The sequence below is a fragment of the Hypanus sabinus genome, chromosome 4, assembly GCF_030144855.1.
Source record: "Hypanus sabinus isolate sHypSab1 chromosome 4, sHypSab1.hap1, whole genome shotgun sequence".
In the NCBI taxonomy this organism is placed as follows: domain Eukaryota; kingdom Metazoa; phylum Chordata; class Chondrichthyes; order Myliobatiformes; family Dasyatidae; genus Hypanus; species Hypanus sabinus.
The window spans coordinates 123822678-123839563 of NC_082709.1; the positions used below are offsets into that span (position 1 = coordinate 123822678).

At 40.1% G+C, this 16886-nt stretch overlaps 1 protein-coding gene across 1 annotated transcript in view; it reads left to right on the top strand.

Annotated features, from left to right (window-relative positions):
• Positions 1 to 16886, top strand: part of cnksr2a (connector enhancer of kinase suppressor of Ras 2a) — a 579374-nt gene that overhangs the window by 477787 nt on the left and 84701 nt on the right. The window contains exon 19 of the mRNA XM_059968066.1: positions 15627 to 15697. Within this exon, the coding sequence (XP_059824049.1) occupies positions 15627 to 15697 (71 nt within the window). The remainder of the gene's footprint in view (positions 1 to 15626; positions 15698 to 16886) is intronic.

The window sequence follows — 16886 nt, forward strand, 5'->3', positions numbered from 1 at the left end:
ACAGTTGTTATAAGTGCTTAAGCAATTTGCCTCTCAGCAAATTCCCACAAGTAAATTCCATCTCCTGCAATTCACAATTTAATTTTAGCCAAAATAACAAAAGATTAACATCTAACCCACTGGAAGAATCCACTTACTAAATGAAATGCGAGGATAGTTTCATGGAATTAAGAAAGCTTCATTCACTGTGAGCTGGGTGCGTTAAGGTTAACTGGTTATTCTGCTACATTGCAGTTCAGAATGATTTATGGGCAAATCTATGATCAGCCAATGAATATATTTCAAATGTTCAAAGGTTTATTTTAATATCAGGTAATGTATGCCATATACAACCTGAAATTCTTAGTCTTCTCGAACATCCATGAAACAAGAAATTCTGTAGAGTGAATAATAGAAATATCAAAGCCCCCCCCCCTCACTTTGCACAAGAAGCAGGAGCACAGACGGCAACCCGCTCCCTCCCCCCCACTTGCACCAGCAGAAGCCCCGACCCTCCAACCCCCACCAGGCAAGCAACAGCAAAAGCCCTCCCAAAGAGACATTGATCCAGAGTCCTGCAACAATGAGAGCGGAGACCAGCAACTCGCTGTTCCGATGTTACAACCTTCCGCATTGCTTCTCCGAACACCCCATCGCGAAGACCAACAGGCTCTCACTCTCCACCAAAAGAGAGAGAGGGGGGGGATCGCTGGAGCACAGGGGCCTTCTTCCAACAGCAGCTGATGATTAGCAAACATACCGCCTGCTGTCTCAGTCTCCCACGATTGAAGCAAAATTAGTGAGGAACCGTTCCAGGCTGCTCCTGGAGATTGTGAAGCTTTGGGCCACACAGCCAGTCCAAAAACTGGGATTTCCCATCAGAGCAAATAGTAAACGTTCAGTAAGAGGAAGTAATAGTAGTTAACATCCATAAAGTAGTGACAGTTGGATGGGTGGCCTGAACCACTAGTGTAAGTGCTTTCCAGCCAGCCAAATGGTTGAGGCTACCAATTCAGCAGAGAGAATGGCTCCAACAGTTACAGTCAAACTGGGAGCTGGTCATATTCAACAGCCCTGAAGGACTGTTGCCATCACTGTAAATATTTTTTCAGCATTTGGCATTTGACACAGGAGATTCAACTACTCAATAACTTAGCAAAGCAAGATGGCTATGGTCAACCCTGTGCCATGTTTGAGCAACTTGAAGCATCCGGCTTGTTGGTCAGAAAGTCAGATCTCTGGATTCCAACTCAAAGGTGTTAAATCTACCAATGAACCTTGCTGTATTGCAATCTAAATGCCAAAGAATTCAAATACATACTTGTAAAAGTAGAATATAAACTTCACTCTACAGTATCTCATTCCACACCAAGAACCCTGAACACAGAAGTACTGAGCCTTTAAAAATTAATGATTCTTAGCTTTCTTGACAATGTCTGCCACAGAATGAAATTGCTTGGAAGTATAAAGCTGTGCTGACAGTCTAAACCGAGGCCCCTTGCCAATGATAATAAATGACCCTCAGACACCATTCATGGGTGAGAAGGGTGTATCCTCGCCAGTATTTATTCCTCATCCACCTTTCACATCACTGTACATAAATGGATTGACGTATTTCCGTTGTCACTTCAAATGTACTTCTTGTTGTTTTGAAAGTGCTCTGGGGCATCCAGAGCTCCTGAATAAAATTCATCTCAAGAATAGGCTTCCTTTTGGATATGATGTCAGCATAAATACAGTTCAGGTAATTGAGAGCTCACAGTTGTAATTTAACACTCTGATGCACAGTGAAGGGATTATCTACAGGTCAGAAAGATACAGAGTTAGATACAGACAGAATATTAACAGTTTAAGATGGCAGGTTTAACAGTATAAGTATGCCAAGGGTTTATCAAGTGTAACAAGTTTGTAAAAGTCCAGCAGTTTGGACTACATTTCCAGCTTTTCATGAAATTCTTAAACTTGAACTACATCTTTGGGCACAGTACAAATGGAGAAAGACTGCAGGGTTGTTCCCTGTAGGAGACATTGTAAATATATGTCACAAGTTAATTCAAATCAGTCTTGCCTCCATCAGTCTTGCTTAAAAGGTCAACTATTCAGACATTGGTATCACCTTGTGATAATCTCTATAGTGTGTAATACGCATTCAATTGAAAGCACAAAAACATTGTCTTTTCTCTATCTTATTGCAACCATTGTCTTATCTCTTAGATAAGTGTGATTTCTTGCAGCCTGACTATTTTGAGATTGTGCCCTTCAGGACAATAACTCTAATTCTGTCAAATTTTATTTTAGGATTCACACTGAGTGGTATTTAAGATCTGTCTTAATTTTCCAGATAGGTAATCACAGAACTTCTAAGGAAAGCTTGGAAAACTGCCAAAAGGGGCACCATTAGAGAAAAACTCATAATATCATCCATAAATGCTTTTGTACAGAGTTTGATTACGTGAAGTAGTTTGTTAATAATTCAGTTTGCAAAATTTTAAACAATGTACTTTTTAAAGAAATGGCAATGAAAGACAGGGTGTGATTAGACACATATTTCATTATTTCAATATTTCATTGTTGCCTGAAATATTCAAACCAATATGCACTAAAGATAACAATAGAAAACAGGTGAATTATTATAATGCCCAGATGGAAATAATCACTTTGACAACTGTCATTTTATTATAAGTGCAAAGTGAAATAATGTGACAATGTTTTAAATTGCCTCCATTTAGGAGACAAGCATCTTTCTGCCATTTTACTTTATACTAATTCACTTCAGAGTTAGGGTGCTATTTTTAGAATTTGCATGAGGAATCAGTGCAGCTAAATGTATTCTATAACCCATATTAACTATATGTAGAAATATACATGCCATCTCCTTGTTCTTTACTGGCTTTATTCAGTCATTGTAAGCATGGCAACAGTGAGAATTTATGTTGCTTATTCAATATAGTACCATTAATAAATAAGCGAATCAACTCATATCCTGAGAACTGAACAAATATAATAACTTGCTGATTTTATGGGAATTCAAATGGGGTCCTTTTGCCGTAAGATTAAAGCTATCCAATCAGCTGCCTCACCTCTTTCTCTGGCTAATAAGGTCAAACCTCAAAGCAATCCTTTCTCCAAGCTTACATCTTTTACTCCAATCATCTGTCAAGGGCATGCAAAGCACGTTTTATGTGAGACCTTCTTCCTGCTGTCTCAGCTATATTCTAATTAAACTAATGACCATTAACTTCCCTTTCTTGTCCCCATGCTGGGTCATATGGTTTTCTCCCCCTACAACTCTGCTTGGAAACCTCCTCTCATGAATGCTTGGTCCTGTCGTCTTTGTAAACTGCAGCCCTGTCCACAAACTCCCTTTGCTTCCAAAGTCCGAGAAGTTACTGTAACCTCTGGATGCCTCCATCTTTACCCAGATCTAAAGTCATGTTTTAACAAACAATTTGCCGCTTTTCATATGATTATACTTCATATATAGAAGGAGGCCATTCAGCCCAGTTAGTCCGACTCAATTCCTAGCACAATCCCATCAAAGACATTCCTACACTTATTTCTATGGAATCTGTTTACACTCACGTGCTCATAATTGCACCCAGATTTTCCCTGCATCTGCTTACACTGCAGGTAGTATACAGTGGCCAATTGAACTGCCAAGCAGCATGTCTTTGGCTCGTGGGAGGAATCAACAAATTATTCAAACTACTCAGGTGGCATCAGTGTGGGGATCGAACCTGAGGCACCAGCAGCATTTGGTGTGCCACTGCAGCAAAGGTAATCTGTTCCCCATTTATTCTCCTTCGTCTATCCTTTAGTCACTGGCGGGCTGAGTCTACATTCTGTCTACTTGCAATGGGGGAATAAAAGCAGCAGTGGCCTCTCTACCTGGTGCTGCTACAGTACCCTCTAATGCACCTCAAGGCTCTTTCCTTGCTGCTCTGATCCTTCTCCCCAATAACAACACCAAAATCAACTTATCACTTTCCATTTGTGCTCTGAAGACGGCCCATGACCACTTTAATGACTATACCATTGAATCCGTGCCCAGCGTTTGCAGTTTGGTATCAAACTTGATCACACATGAGCACCATCAGCAGCACTATCTTTTCCCACTTCCTTAACATCACGCTTCTCTGCCCTCACGTGTGCTGCTCTTACCACTAGTCTTGATGTACAATGCATGACTGAGGCGCCTCCATCTTTTACTCTCCATAAACTGTGTCCAATTTCGCAGTCCTGTGCTTGTTAACCTGCAATGCCTCCTGGTTAAGCAATGCCTGATTTTTAAAGGTCTCGGCCCATTTTCAAATTCTACACATAGCTTTCTTCTTTTTTTCTCTAATAACTCTTAGCCCTCAGCTGTCTAAGATATCTGCACTCATCCAATTGTGACCCCCCCCCCCAATCATCCATAAATTTGATCTCTCCCTCCAATAGCAACTGTGCTTTCAGTTGCCAAAGCCTAATTCCTACCCTAATCTTTTCATCACCTCCATCTTTATTTCCTCCTTTAAAGTACTCCTTAATACCTACTTTGTTGAACTGGCCAGGCTTTTAGTTGTTTGGAATTAAGAAAAAAACAAAAACTGCTGGAAAGACTGAGCAGGTCAGAAACCATCTATAGAAAGAGAAGCATTTCAGTCTGAAGATCCCTCCCTGGAACAGATTAGATGCAGCCGAGCCTTCTGAGATTCTAACATTCCCCGGACACCACGTTAGCCCATAAATTTGATTTTGAGATTACTTGCAACATTCAACGTGTCAGGCAGTTCTCTATGGATAGAGAAATAATAAACGTCTCAGGTCTGGACCCTTCATCAGATCTGGGAAGAGAGTAAACAAGTTAGTTTTACATAGCAGAGATGGATGAGTGGAACGAAGGGAATTTTTCAGGTAGGCTGAGTCCGGATAACTTATATTTTTTTCTTAGTTTCTTAATAATTTTCTTAATTTCTTAGGTAAAAAAAGTTACCTAAAATAGCGGGGTTTGATATTGACTTCTCTTTTCAAATCTTTTTATTATTATTATTATTATTATTATTATCGTCCAAAATACAAGAGTCCATCGATGTACTCTTGATATTGACTTCTGCAGGCTTATTAGAACAAAGGACAGCAGAACTGAAATAGTAGCTCTGTTAACATTGTACAGTGAGTCTTGCACTGGTGTAATTTCGCACAGAAGGTGCAATATTGTGGTATCCTGTACCTGTGTTCAGGCTGTCCGTATGATAGCTGCAGAACAGAGCAAAAGACAAAAGGATGAATATGTATACAAACAGTCGATAAGCTACATTATCCCATTGAAACCGCCTCCTCCCCAAAGCAGGAGAAGTTACTGACCACAGTATCAGGTGTGAATTGTTCTTTCCCAAGCCAAGCAAGCAGTGGAAATGAAAGAAATTGGACTTTATTTTTCATAACCTAGAAAGTGAGAAACCAAACAGGGCAAGTATGTGACAGATTATTTTAAGGAGACTGTCACTGGGAATTAGAAACAAAGTACTTTCATTCATCGTTGTTGAGAGAGTGCCAAAGCAGTTATGTGGTGATGTAGATCCTCTCGTACACCCATCACTTATCGTCCCAGGAGTACAGCAGGATTCTAATAAAGAAAAATGAATTCAGTCAACCACCCATGGGATAATATATTAAAAATAAAACTACCTCACATTTGACAAGAAATAACTGGATTTAATTCCAAGAAGAGTCCCATAGTTGCAGATCTCAAAGTGTTCCCATAAATTAAGGTAACAGATATGGATATTAAAATGACAGGTGAGAGTCTACAATAAAATTAGAATTCATCAGTGATCTCAGCTGGTAGTTTCAAGTGTTGGGATTGAATCACAGCACCTGACCTCACCTGCAAAAATGGTATTTTGTGAAATTTCTTTCTGCGGAGGCAGAAGGGAGCTGGACAGTGCACATCTATTCTCACATCTTTCTACGGTGTAGGAGGAAAGATGGCAGTGCGACGCAGCGTGCGCGGTCTCTCTGGAGAATGGATATCCATTACATGCACATCTATTCTCACATCTTTCTACGGTGTAGGAGGAAAGATGGCAGTGCGACGCAGCGTGCGCGGTCTCTCTGGAGAATGGATATCCATTACATGCACATCTATTCTCACATCTTTCTACGGTGTAGGAGGAAAGATGGCAGTGCGACGCAGCGTGCGCGGTCTCTCTGGAGAATGGATATCCATTACATGCACATCTATTCTCACATCTTTCTACGGTGTAGGAGGAAAGATGGCAGTGCGACGCAGCGTGCGCGGTCTCTCTGGAGAATGGATATCCATTACATGCACATCTATTCTCACATCTTTCTACGGTGTAGGAGGAAAGATGGCAGTGCGACGCAGCGTGCGCGGTCTCTCTGGAGAATGGATATCCATTACATGCACATCTATTCTCACATCTTTCTACGGTGTAGGAGGAAAGATGGCAGTGCGACGCAGCGTGCGCGGTCTCTCTGGAGAATGGATATCCATTACATGCACATCTATTCTCACATCTTTCTACGGTGTAGGAGGAAAGATGGCAGTGCGACGCAGCGTGCGCGGTCTCTCTGGAGAATGGATATCCATTACATGCTAAGTAGGGATCCGTGCATAATCCTGATTCGATGGAGGCAGACGTGAGAGCGCGGAGGAACATCTGGAGAAACTTCTGAACTGCCCGCTTCGCTGCCACTGCTACTGTGCGGTCCAGAATCTCCAGAGGAGAAGGCCCCCGAGACCCCAGCTTTGCTTGTTTCGGCAGCCAGGACGAGGTCGAAGGCGCTCGGCAGAGGATGGCACTCAGGAGGCTGTATCGGAGGGGCTGGTCAGAGGCTCGAAGTTTTCGGACGGACTCAGAGTCTTTTGTTGTCGGGTGCTGCCAAGAATGTCAGTGCCTGGAAGTTTATGGCAGGGAGAGTTCTTCTGTTTGCTGCCTGATATCAGGACGATCAGAGTCGATCGAGACTTGAGACTTTTAAACTGCATCCATTGTCTGTGCTTATCGAATTACAGTACTGTTTTGCACTGCTGTAACTAAATGCTATAATTATGTGGTTTTGTCAGTGTGGGTCTTGGTTTGTCCTTTTTTGCATTTTGTGGTATCACTCCGGAGGAACAATGAATCATTTCTTAATGCATGCATGCATTTCTAAATGACAATAAACGAGGACTGAGTGTCCTCACAATCTAAATCTAGATGTACAGCAGAGAGAATCCCAATAAGCTGCGTCGCTGCACGGTACGGAAACTGCACTGCAGCAGACATGAAGTCTCTACAGCGGGTGGTCAAAACTGCCCAGTGCATCTCTGGCACCAGCCTACCTGCCATCAAGGACCTACAGTATATACAGAAGGGTGCCAGAAAAGGGCCTGTGATATCCGGACTGTTTGTCCCACTCCCATCAAGGAGGAAGCTATGTAGCATCCATTCAGTAAGATCTAAACGACTGAAAATGGGTGCATCTAAACTCAAAAACAGTTACTTTTCCCAAGCAGTAAGGCTCCACCCACTAACCCACTCCTCCACAGCCCCCCACCACCACCACTACTTCATCATCTTCTGTAGTCACCTTATATACAGACACAAGTGCCTAGCATCATTTTCTAGACATACGATCAATTTGTGTATATAAGCTATGATATATTTATTAGGTTTTATTATTATTATTGTGTTCTTTATCTTCTTGTGGTTTTTTGTGCTGCATTGGATCCAGAGTAAAGTATTTCATTCTCCCTTACACCTGTGTATTGGAAATGACATTAAACAATCTGGAATCTTGAGCCTATTGTGAATAAGAAGCTTCAAAATTATAGTTAGCTGCACAAGCCCTTTGTAATAAATAAACATCTGCGCACCTCCAGAAGATTTAATGAGCAATTACTTATTTATTGTCTTGATTTCACTGCATGTGCTCAGTACTAGGATGAAAATCGAAGGCAATTGCAGATGCTATAAATAGGAGATAAAACCAGAAAATTGTGGAAGCCCTCAGTAGGTCAGACAGCATTTGTGGAAAGAACAAGAGTTAGTGTTTCAAGTCAAAGGCCTCTGAAACTTACAGTTCTTCTTTCCTTGGGTCCTCAGTATTAGGCCCAGAGTTTTAAGAATTTCCTTTCTTTCTCCACCATCAAACCCATCTCTCTGACCAGATTCTGGTCAGGTCACTAGTCTCCCTTCTTTAACTTATGGCACTTTGTTTCTGAGTACATTGATATGAAGCTATGTATTTGCTATGATAAAGAGAAATTGAAAAAGTATGTTGTTGATACTGAGTCATCATCATTCAGTAAGATTCAGACAACTCAAAATGGGTGTGTCTACACTGAGGTACCTCCTGTACCTAACAAAGTGGCCACTGACTGTATGGTCATCCATCCACTTCAAGGTCTTCAATCGGACTTCAAGGTCCGATATGTTGTGCATTCAAAGATGCTCTTCTGCACATCACTGTTGTAACGTGTGGTTATATAAATTACTGCCACCTTCCTGTCAGCTTGAACCAGTCTGCCCACTCTCCTCTGACCTTTCGCATTAACGAGGCATTTTCACCCACAGAAGTGCCACTCACTGGATGCTTTTTTTTTGTTTATTGCACCATACTCTGTTCACCTTCCTCTGTTCTCAGAAGGCTCTCATCCATTGGCAGATTAGATCTCAAATGTCATCCCATCAAGAGCTGAGCAGGCGAAAATCCACATTCAAGTGGAGTACTTCAGTAGGCTAACAAAGCTTTATAAAAATCACTTACACTGTCTTTTGCTTTCTGCATCAGTTTCTTCACAATTCCTACCAATTTCTCATTAGACTGAGGGAAAAATGGACTAGATGTTTTATGAACCAAGCCCCATTCACCAGCAAAATGTTTCATGCATTCACCACTGAATTGTGGACCATTCTCTATGAAAACTTCACCAGCTACACCACGTCTGGAAAAAACTGATTTCATGCAGTCATTCTGCCCAGAAACACAGTTCAGGATACAATGATAGATATTCTTTGTTGTTAGTTATAAAAAGATCAACGCCTACCTTCTGATAAGGTCTATGATGATTCGGATGTGGGTGCAGTGGCTCCTTAGGGTTGCTAGGTTGGTATTTAAGGCATATTTGATAAGAAGCCACCAATTCTGCAATCTCTTGATTCACCCTGGGCCAAAACATCATTTCCCCGTGCCCTTCTCTACATTTTTCAATGCCTAGGTGGCCTTCATGAACTTTATCTAACATTTCTTTACGGAGACTTTTAGGTATAACAATTCTACTACCTTTGTACAATATCCCATCCACAATAGACAGTTCTGATCTGTGATTCCAATAATCTTGTACTACTGAGGTACAGTCATGCTTATTATCTGGCCATCCATCCATCACCACTTGTATTACCTGACTGAGTATTTTGTCCTTCTCTGTCTCAAGACACAGCAGTTCCGACTTTTTTTGGGAGCAACAGGTACAGTTTCTATGACCATATCAATGAACACCTGAACATCAATAACATTCCTGACTGTCTTTTGTTGTTGGATCCACAGCTCTGGAAAGTGTGTCAGCCGTGTACATGAATTTTCCAGGTGTGTATGACACATTTAATGCATACCTTTGCAATTTGATCATCATTCGCTGAATTCGCAAAGGACAGTCTCTTAAAGGTTTGTTAAACAATGCAACCAATGGCTTATGATCAGTTTTAACATCAATACACAAACTGATGAAATCTCTCACAAACAAACATAATGCTGAGCAATTCTTTTTCAATTTGGGCATACAGGTGTGCCCCGATTTACAAATGTTTGCTTTATGCCACTTCGCTTACATTAAGACCTACATTAGTAACCTGTGTTTGCATTACAAAGAGGATTTTCGCTTTTACAAAAATTTTTCCCATATAAATTAATGGTTCTTCACTGTACGCCATTTCAACTTAAGAAAGGTTTCATAGGAACGCTCTACCTATGTAAAGGAGGGGACACCTGTACCTTTCTTGATCAGATAATGAATGAGATGCATATGCCACTGGTAGCCATTCCTGATCATGTTTTTGGAGTTATACTGCCCCTAAGCCCACTTGAGATGCATCACTTGAAATTTTGATGGGTCTCTCAGCATCATAAAATTTCAACACAGGTTCTTTGGTGAGCACTTTCTTGAAATTTTGCCATGCCTTCTCCTGTTCATGGTTCCAGCTCCATTAGTTTCTCTCTTCTGTTAGCTGCCTCAATGGAGCAAGCTGTTCCGAAAGATTGGGTATAAATTTTCCCATGTAGTTGACCATTCCAATAAACCTCTGAACATCCTTTCTACATTGCGGTCTTGGCATGTTCTCAATAGCAGAAACCTTCAATGGAACAGAACGCTCACCCTCTTTGCTGATGATATCACCCACAAAGGCAAGTTCAGTCACTCCTAGCTGACATTTGTCTTTACTCAATTTCAGGTAAGCCTTGCGTGTTGCCTCTAAACTTGTCTGAGTCTGGCATCATGCTCTTGTTTAGATGATCCCCAAATAATATCATCATCCATGGATGTATCTACGCCCTCAATGTGAATGGTTTTATGGTACACTTCAAGAGCTGATGCTATTCCAAACGGAAGCCTAAGAAAATATTATCTGGAAAAAGGAGTGTTAAAGTTACACAATTTTGAACTCAGTTCATCTAATTTGAGTTGCCAGAATCCAGAGGATGCATCTAATTTACCAAAGTACTTTGCATTAACAAACTGTGACATAATTTCTTCACAAGTGGCCAATTTGAAATGCTCTCTTTTAATGGCCCAATTCAAGTCTCTTGGATCTAAACAAATTCTCAATTTTCCATTTTTCTTATCAACAACGACAAGTGGATTAACCTATTTAGTTGGTTCATCAATTTTTTTTATGCCTCCTAGACTTTCCATTCTGTCTAGCTCTGTTTTCAGTTGTTGACATAATGCAAAAGGTACTTTTCTGCATGGATGTGTTATGGGTTGCACTGTATTGCAATTTTAATCGAGTCTAATCGAGTCTCTCCTGAAAGACAAACAAGCCCTTTAAACAAGTCTTCATACTCTTTCATCAAGTTATTGAATTCTGACTTGGTGTCGCTATCCAGAACTAAAATTCTTTTCACCAAATTAAGTCTTTCACAGGTAGATAAACCCAGAATTGACTGTACATTTTTTTGGCATGACCGCAAATGAAAGCATGTGCACAATATTTTTGTGTGATACTTTTGCCACACATGTTCCTTTAACTGAGATGTCTGCACCTGAATACCCAGTCACTTTTATATTCGTCTGATGTAACTTCGGTCTTGGCTTTAAAGCATTAAACTCAGATTCTGCAAGAACATTTGCTTGTGCTCCAGTATCAAGTTTAAACAGAATATTGTTTTGATTCACTTGCAATGGAATAGTCCAATCATTCTTATTTTGTTTATTTTCACAAAGCACATCGATAAAAAATTCCTCACATTCATCTTCAATCACAGCATTTACTTGTTTCATTTTATTTCTTTCTATTTTACAACAGCATGAAAACTGATTAATCTTACTGCAGACATTGCAAATTTTGCAATCCAAACTTGCATGTTCTCCTATGCTTTCTTAACTCAGTAACATATTGATCAATTGTTTCAGCAGCTGTCTGCGCACATGTGAAGATTTTATATAGCTCATATATTAAATTACACTTAGGTATACAAAATACTTCAAATCTGTCCATTATTGGCTTTAAATTGAAATTACCTCCATCTTCAAAGACAAAATTATTATATACCTCTACTGCATCATTCCCAATTGCATGGAGCAGAAGCACAGCTTTGGTTTTTTCCGATTTTCTTCATAATCAGTTGCCGATAAGTACAGTTCAAACTGTTGCTTAAATATCCTCCAATTCTCAACTACATTGCCAGTCAGCTGAAATTTTGATGGGGGTTGTAACCCTTCTGTTTTACCTTTTACAGTTCAAAATTTTTCTTCGTCTTTTTTTCAATTATCTTCGATTCTCAATTCTCCCGTATTATTCTTCCAGAACCACTTCTGATGCCATGTTGTGTTACTTCTGTTTAAACACACCATAGGTTAACAATGAAGAATCATATTCTGGAAGAGTTAGAGAACTTTTATTTACAGTAATAAACAAACATGTCTTAATCCAGCCATGTGCTGGAACATTCAGGCAATCCCACACATGCTGTGTCCAATCATGTACTGGCACATCATTGCACGTGATATCACCACACCTTCAAACTACCACCTCTGCCCTGAAACCCCTGCAATTATTCCTTTTGGATCTGGATATTATATTGTCTAGAAGGTTCTTTAGAAGTCAACAATGAGGGGCAAACCTTGTGGTTTCAGGTGCTTTATTAGCGATTCGTAACAAAGAATAACAGTAAAGCACTGTGGCAGGTCACTAACTCTGACTGCAACCAACTGTCTCTGACAAAGAACCTCATGGTCTTTGTGTATACTGAAAATCGGTTCATGCGGGACAGAGATGAGAATCTTCTCTGATAAGAATGGTCTGGGAGACAAGGACAAACTTGATTTACGCCACTGTGACATCTCAGCTTTACAAAAAAACTACAGAAGTACAGAACCAGTTCAACTACAAAATTCCTGAAAATTCACAAGCATAAATAATGTTTAACTACAAGAAAAATAACATGTTAGACCCAAATCCAATACCCCAAATCCTCAAAAAAAAACATTGCAACCACTATCTCACTCAGAATGTAACCAAGAAACAGCAAGAATATAACTGAGCAGGAACAGTACCCACTTCTGAGGAAAGGCCAGTCAGTTGAGTTGGCCTCTGGACAAAGAAACTGAATAAAGTCACTAATATATTGTATGGGTGTCACTAAGATTGAATCTAGTTCTTTGTGATGTTCTCTCCCTCTCATTGTGAAATAGCCACCAATATTTGTTATCCGTGCTCACATAGCATTTGGGCAAGACATTTTGGAAGTTTCAAGGTTTGTGGAACTGCCCCCGTGACAGATTATCATCTTCCAGAGAAGAGATGTGAGCAGTTGCCTCAGCAATGATACTGCGTTAGAGAAGGAATGCTCAGCTTCTACAGCAGTTATGGCCACATCAGATACCGCCTGACTGCATTCAGGCAGCATGCAGCCAAATGAATGGTAAAGGAAATTTTAGGAAAATTTCCCATAGTATTGACAATTCATTGCCTTTTTTTAATTTGTGGGCTAGAAAATTCAGACAAGCCCACTAGGTCAGACAGCATGCTCTGCACAGAGACACACAGAAGTAAGATTCCTGACCAGTAGGTTCAGGTTATGTAGAAATTGGATTGATTAAGCTGAAGAAGAACACTCACTCATTCTTCAGAGGAAACAGAAACAAAGCCGCTCACTTTTCAAGCAATTAGTTGATTTACAGGTAACTCAGGAAGTCATTTGAGCATGTCTACTTCGGTATACAATTTTTCTGTTTACTTTCTTAGTAAAACTGTAAACAGCCAACTAGCTTAGTCTGAAGACTTCAAATGAGAAACTGAGGGATTATGTTTCTGTATCTTCTTACGAGTGAGCTTTCTTCCCCAACTAAATCTTTTCCATTTTATACAACATTATTTTATTGATCAGAGATGTTACTTCCCTGTCTCTCTGTATTAAATTATGATGTGATAATGTTTATTAACATTTTGCATCAAAATATATCACATAGAACTTTCCCAGGAATTGTCCTTGATAACTTCAGTATTAAATTGGTGGTCATCCAAGGGGGATAGCAGAAATATCAATTTATACCTTTCCTCTGGGAGCTTTGCTAAAGGAGCTTTACCTTCCTTGCCATGTTCTTTTAGAGATTCCAAGATGGAATTTGTGAGAAGAGACTATGGTGATTAATATTTTTTAATGAAACATGCTGTTTGTTTCTTCTCTACGTGGTAAGCAAAATATGTGCAGTATATTTGAGGACTGGAGATGACAACTTCCCAGATTTTATCTTTCTTTTTGAAGATGAATAATTGATTTTTCTTTCTGCATAAGTTACACAGAAATCTGTTCAGTTATTTCACCGATCAGCACAACTGTGAACATAAATCACAGTGCTCTAATTTATTGACCAATCACATATGTTTTGTGGAATGGTAGTATGGATGAAAGTGAACAGTACCAAACCAAGGTTTAACCAAACAGAAGTCATGCCCTTGATAACACTGGCTTTTATCGTGATAATTGACCAATGAGTTCATGTCCATTTCATAATGATTGTTTTTCTCATTTATATGCATTTGTAATTTTTTTATTTGCTTTCGTCTAGCTTAAGTGTTAGTCTTGATATCTAGTTGGCCAATGGGGAGGTGTCAATGGTGGAATGTTAGAGGGTTATTGAGAAGTAGGCTTCACTGTGTGCTGTACACAATGAACCTGCCTCCTGTCAATGGGAAATGAGCTGGAGGAGGCTGTAACCATCAGGGTTGGTAAGGAGATAACAGCTGCCAATGTGGAATGATAGGTGTCACGTTGTGTGCTTATTCAGGTGGATGCTTAGGGGGATGCTTATTCACAAAGGGGAGGTCAGAGGACAAGAAAAGGAACGTAACACCAGGGATCCTGGAAGAAAGATTCTGTAAATACATTAATCCAGTCTTTATTTGCCAGTTTTGTCGAGTGCTGGTAAAAACAAGCAATTGGGGTAACCTTTATCATGCAGCCTTACTAGAAATTTTAACTGAGCATGCCAGCTACTTGGAAGAGGATGTCTGCTGTCTGTCCTATCACTGTGGCTTTATTGAGATTGCTTTGGGTTTTTCAGTCTTCATATTTCACCCACTAAACCCAACCCAACTCTGCATGTTGCTTTCTTCCATTCTATTTAATATTTGCCTGGGGACATTTTGTTTAGCCCTATCGTAGTAGTGAAGCTTTACAGAAATCTCTGTAGTGTTGGTCATGTCTGACTGAAAGTTTAAAAACTGGAACTGTCTACTGCACTTTGGGCTGGCCGTGCATTTTCAGCAGAATGGTTTTTGCTGACACAACTGTCATTATTCTCCACGTTGCAGAGAATCTAGACATGTGTGAGCATCTCCCATACATAACTGCTGTGGCACACTTGGCTGTAAAATCCAAGATGCAGAATAGGTCAGGTAATGCTAGAGAAGTCTAATTGTTGGGAATTGTCACGAAGAATTGAAACTGTGACCAGTTCTGCAATAAAATACAATACAAAATTGAAGAATGTTTTGTGACAAGATATGAATCCCATAGGATTCACAATGATAAGGATGAATGAAATGGGCTGGTATGGGAAAGTGGCTCTGAGGAAAAAGATCAGCCATGATGTTATTAAGTGGTAGAACAGACACAAAGGGCTGAATGGACAACTACTGCTTTTCCCTGTGAAGATATAGAATGACAAATGCCAACAGCAGTTACTGCAAATTATATTGATTTATCCCAAGCAATTGACCGATAAAAGGACCCGCATACAATGATTTTAAAAGCCATTACACACATGATTACAACAACAGTACTGTTAATGATTCCAATTTGTAAGTATATCTTGAAGTTAAAGTGGAGAAGTACCAAACTATTTGTTCTTGTCTCATCTTTGTTTTTTTTAACTCAGCACTTAAAGAATTTCCAAAGGTTAATCATGTGACTACTGTCTTTTTCCTTATTAACAGGTGGCTGAGCAGACTTGGCTTGGCTACAGTGGGGTATGCAGAGAAAGAACAACGACTCAGACAGGATCAAGGTATAGTAATCAATATAACTACCTGCAGTAATTGTATCCCACATTCAAGTGGATTTTTCATATACCACTTTCTTATTTGATGCTGTGATAATACTTCAGCTGGTCACCATTACCCTTGCACTTTTGACCACTGCCCGTCTCCCTATTCATCAACAAATTGATTTTTAAATTTTCATCCATGTTTTCCTGTCCTCCATTGGAATGTAACTTCCTCCGGCCATACAATACTCCATTCATTGTGTGTTCCAGTTTTTGTCCATCCTCCTTCTGTAATTCTGCATTCAGTAGCTTATGCTGGGAGCTCTAGAATTCTCTCCTTAAATCCTGCTTGCTCTTCTCTCTTCTGAGCCACTTTATGAAACTGACCTTACAATCTTTTGATCATCTGTCCTAATATATAGGGTGGCGGGGTGGAGATATGCCTCTGACAAAGGAGGCGTAAGGCATTCTCTCCCTCCTCTATCCTGAAGGTCATCTTTAAGCAAGGTGTAGAACCTGCTCAGCCCCCCTCCTGATCAGGGTCACGTAAAGCCACAGCAGCAGGTGGTGGACGGCCCTATGCACAGCTGGTATGTATCACAAGTCCTGGATACGTGTCCACTGATACCAGGCAGACAATCTCCGAAGAGTATTGATAATGGCTGGAGTCACCCACCTTGTGAAGACACTGTCAAGAAGAAGACAACAGCAAACCACTTCTCCGGAAAAATTTGCCAAGAACAATCACGGTCAAGACCATGATCACCCACATCATATGACACGGCACATAATGGTGATGGTGGCCATAATATACCCTAGTGTGGCTTAATGCTAAATCGGATTATCAAATGTGTCTATGAAGCATGCGGACTTGCTTTACCATGTTAAAATGCTCTATAAATGCAATTTGGCATTGTTGTCATTAATTCTTTCCAGTGCTACTCTCCACACAATCATACTTTCAACCAGTTGAGAATAAAGTTGAGTGAAGCATGTGGTGTCTAGACCAATCCAAGTTTCCTGCCAGATAGTTTAGATTAAAAGTATTATTTTTCCAAAATTATTCCCACTGATACATCTGCTAAGAGGAAGAGGAAAAGGTAACAATTTCTACCAAGTGATGAGGAAATGTTTGCTTTTTATGGGTTAGATAAAATTCAGCTGAAGCACTACAACAGAATGTGTTGTTTTATGTTCTTAATAATTCATG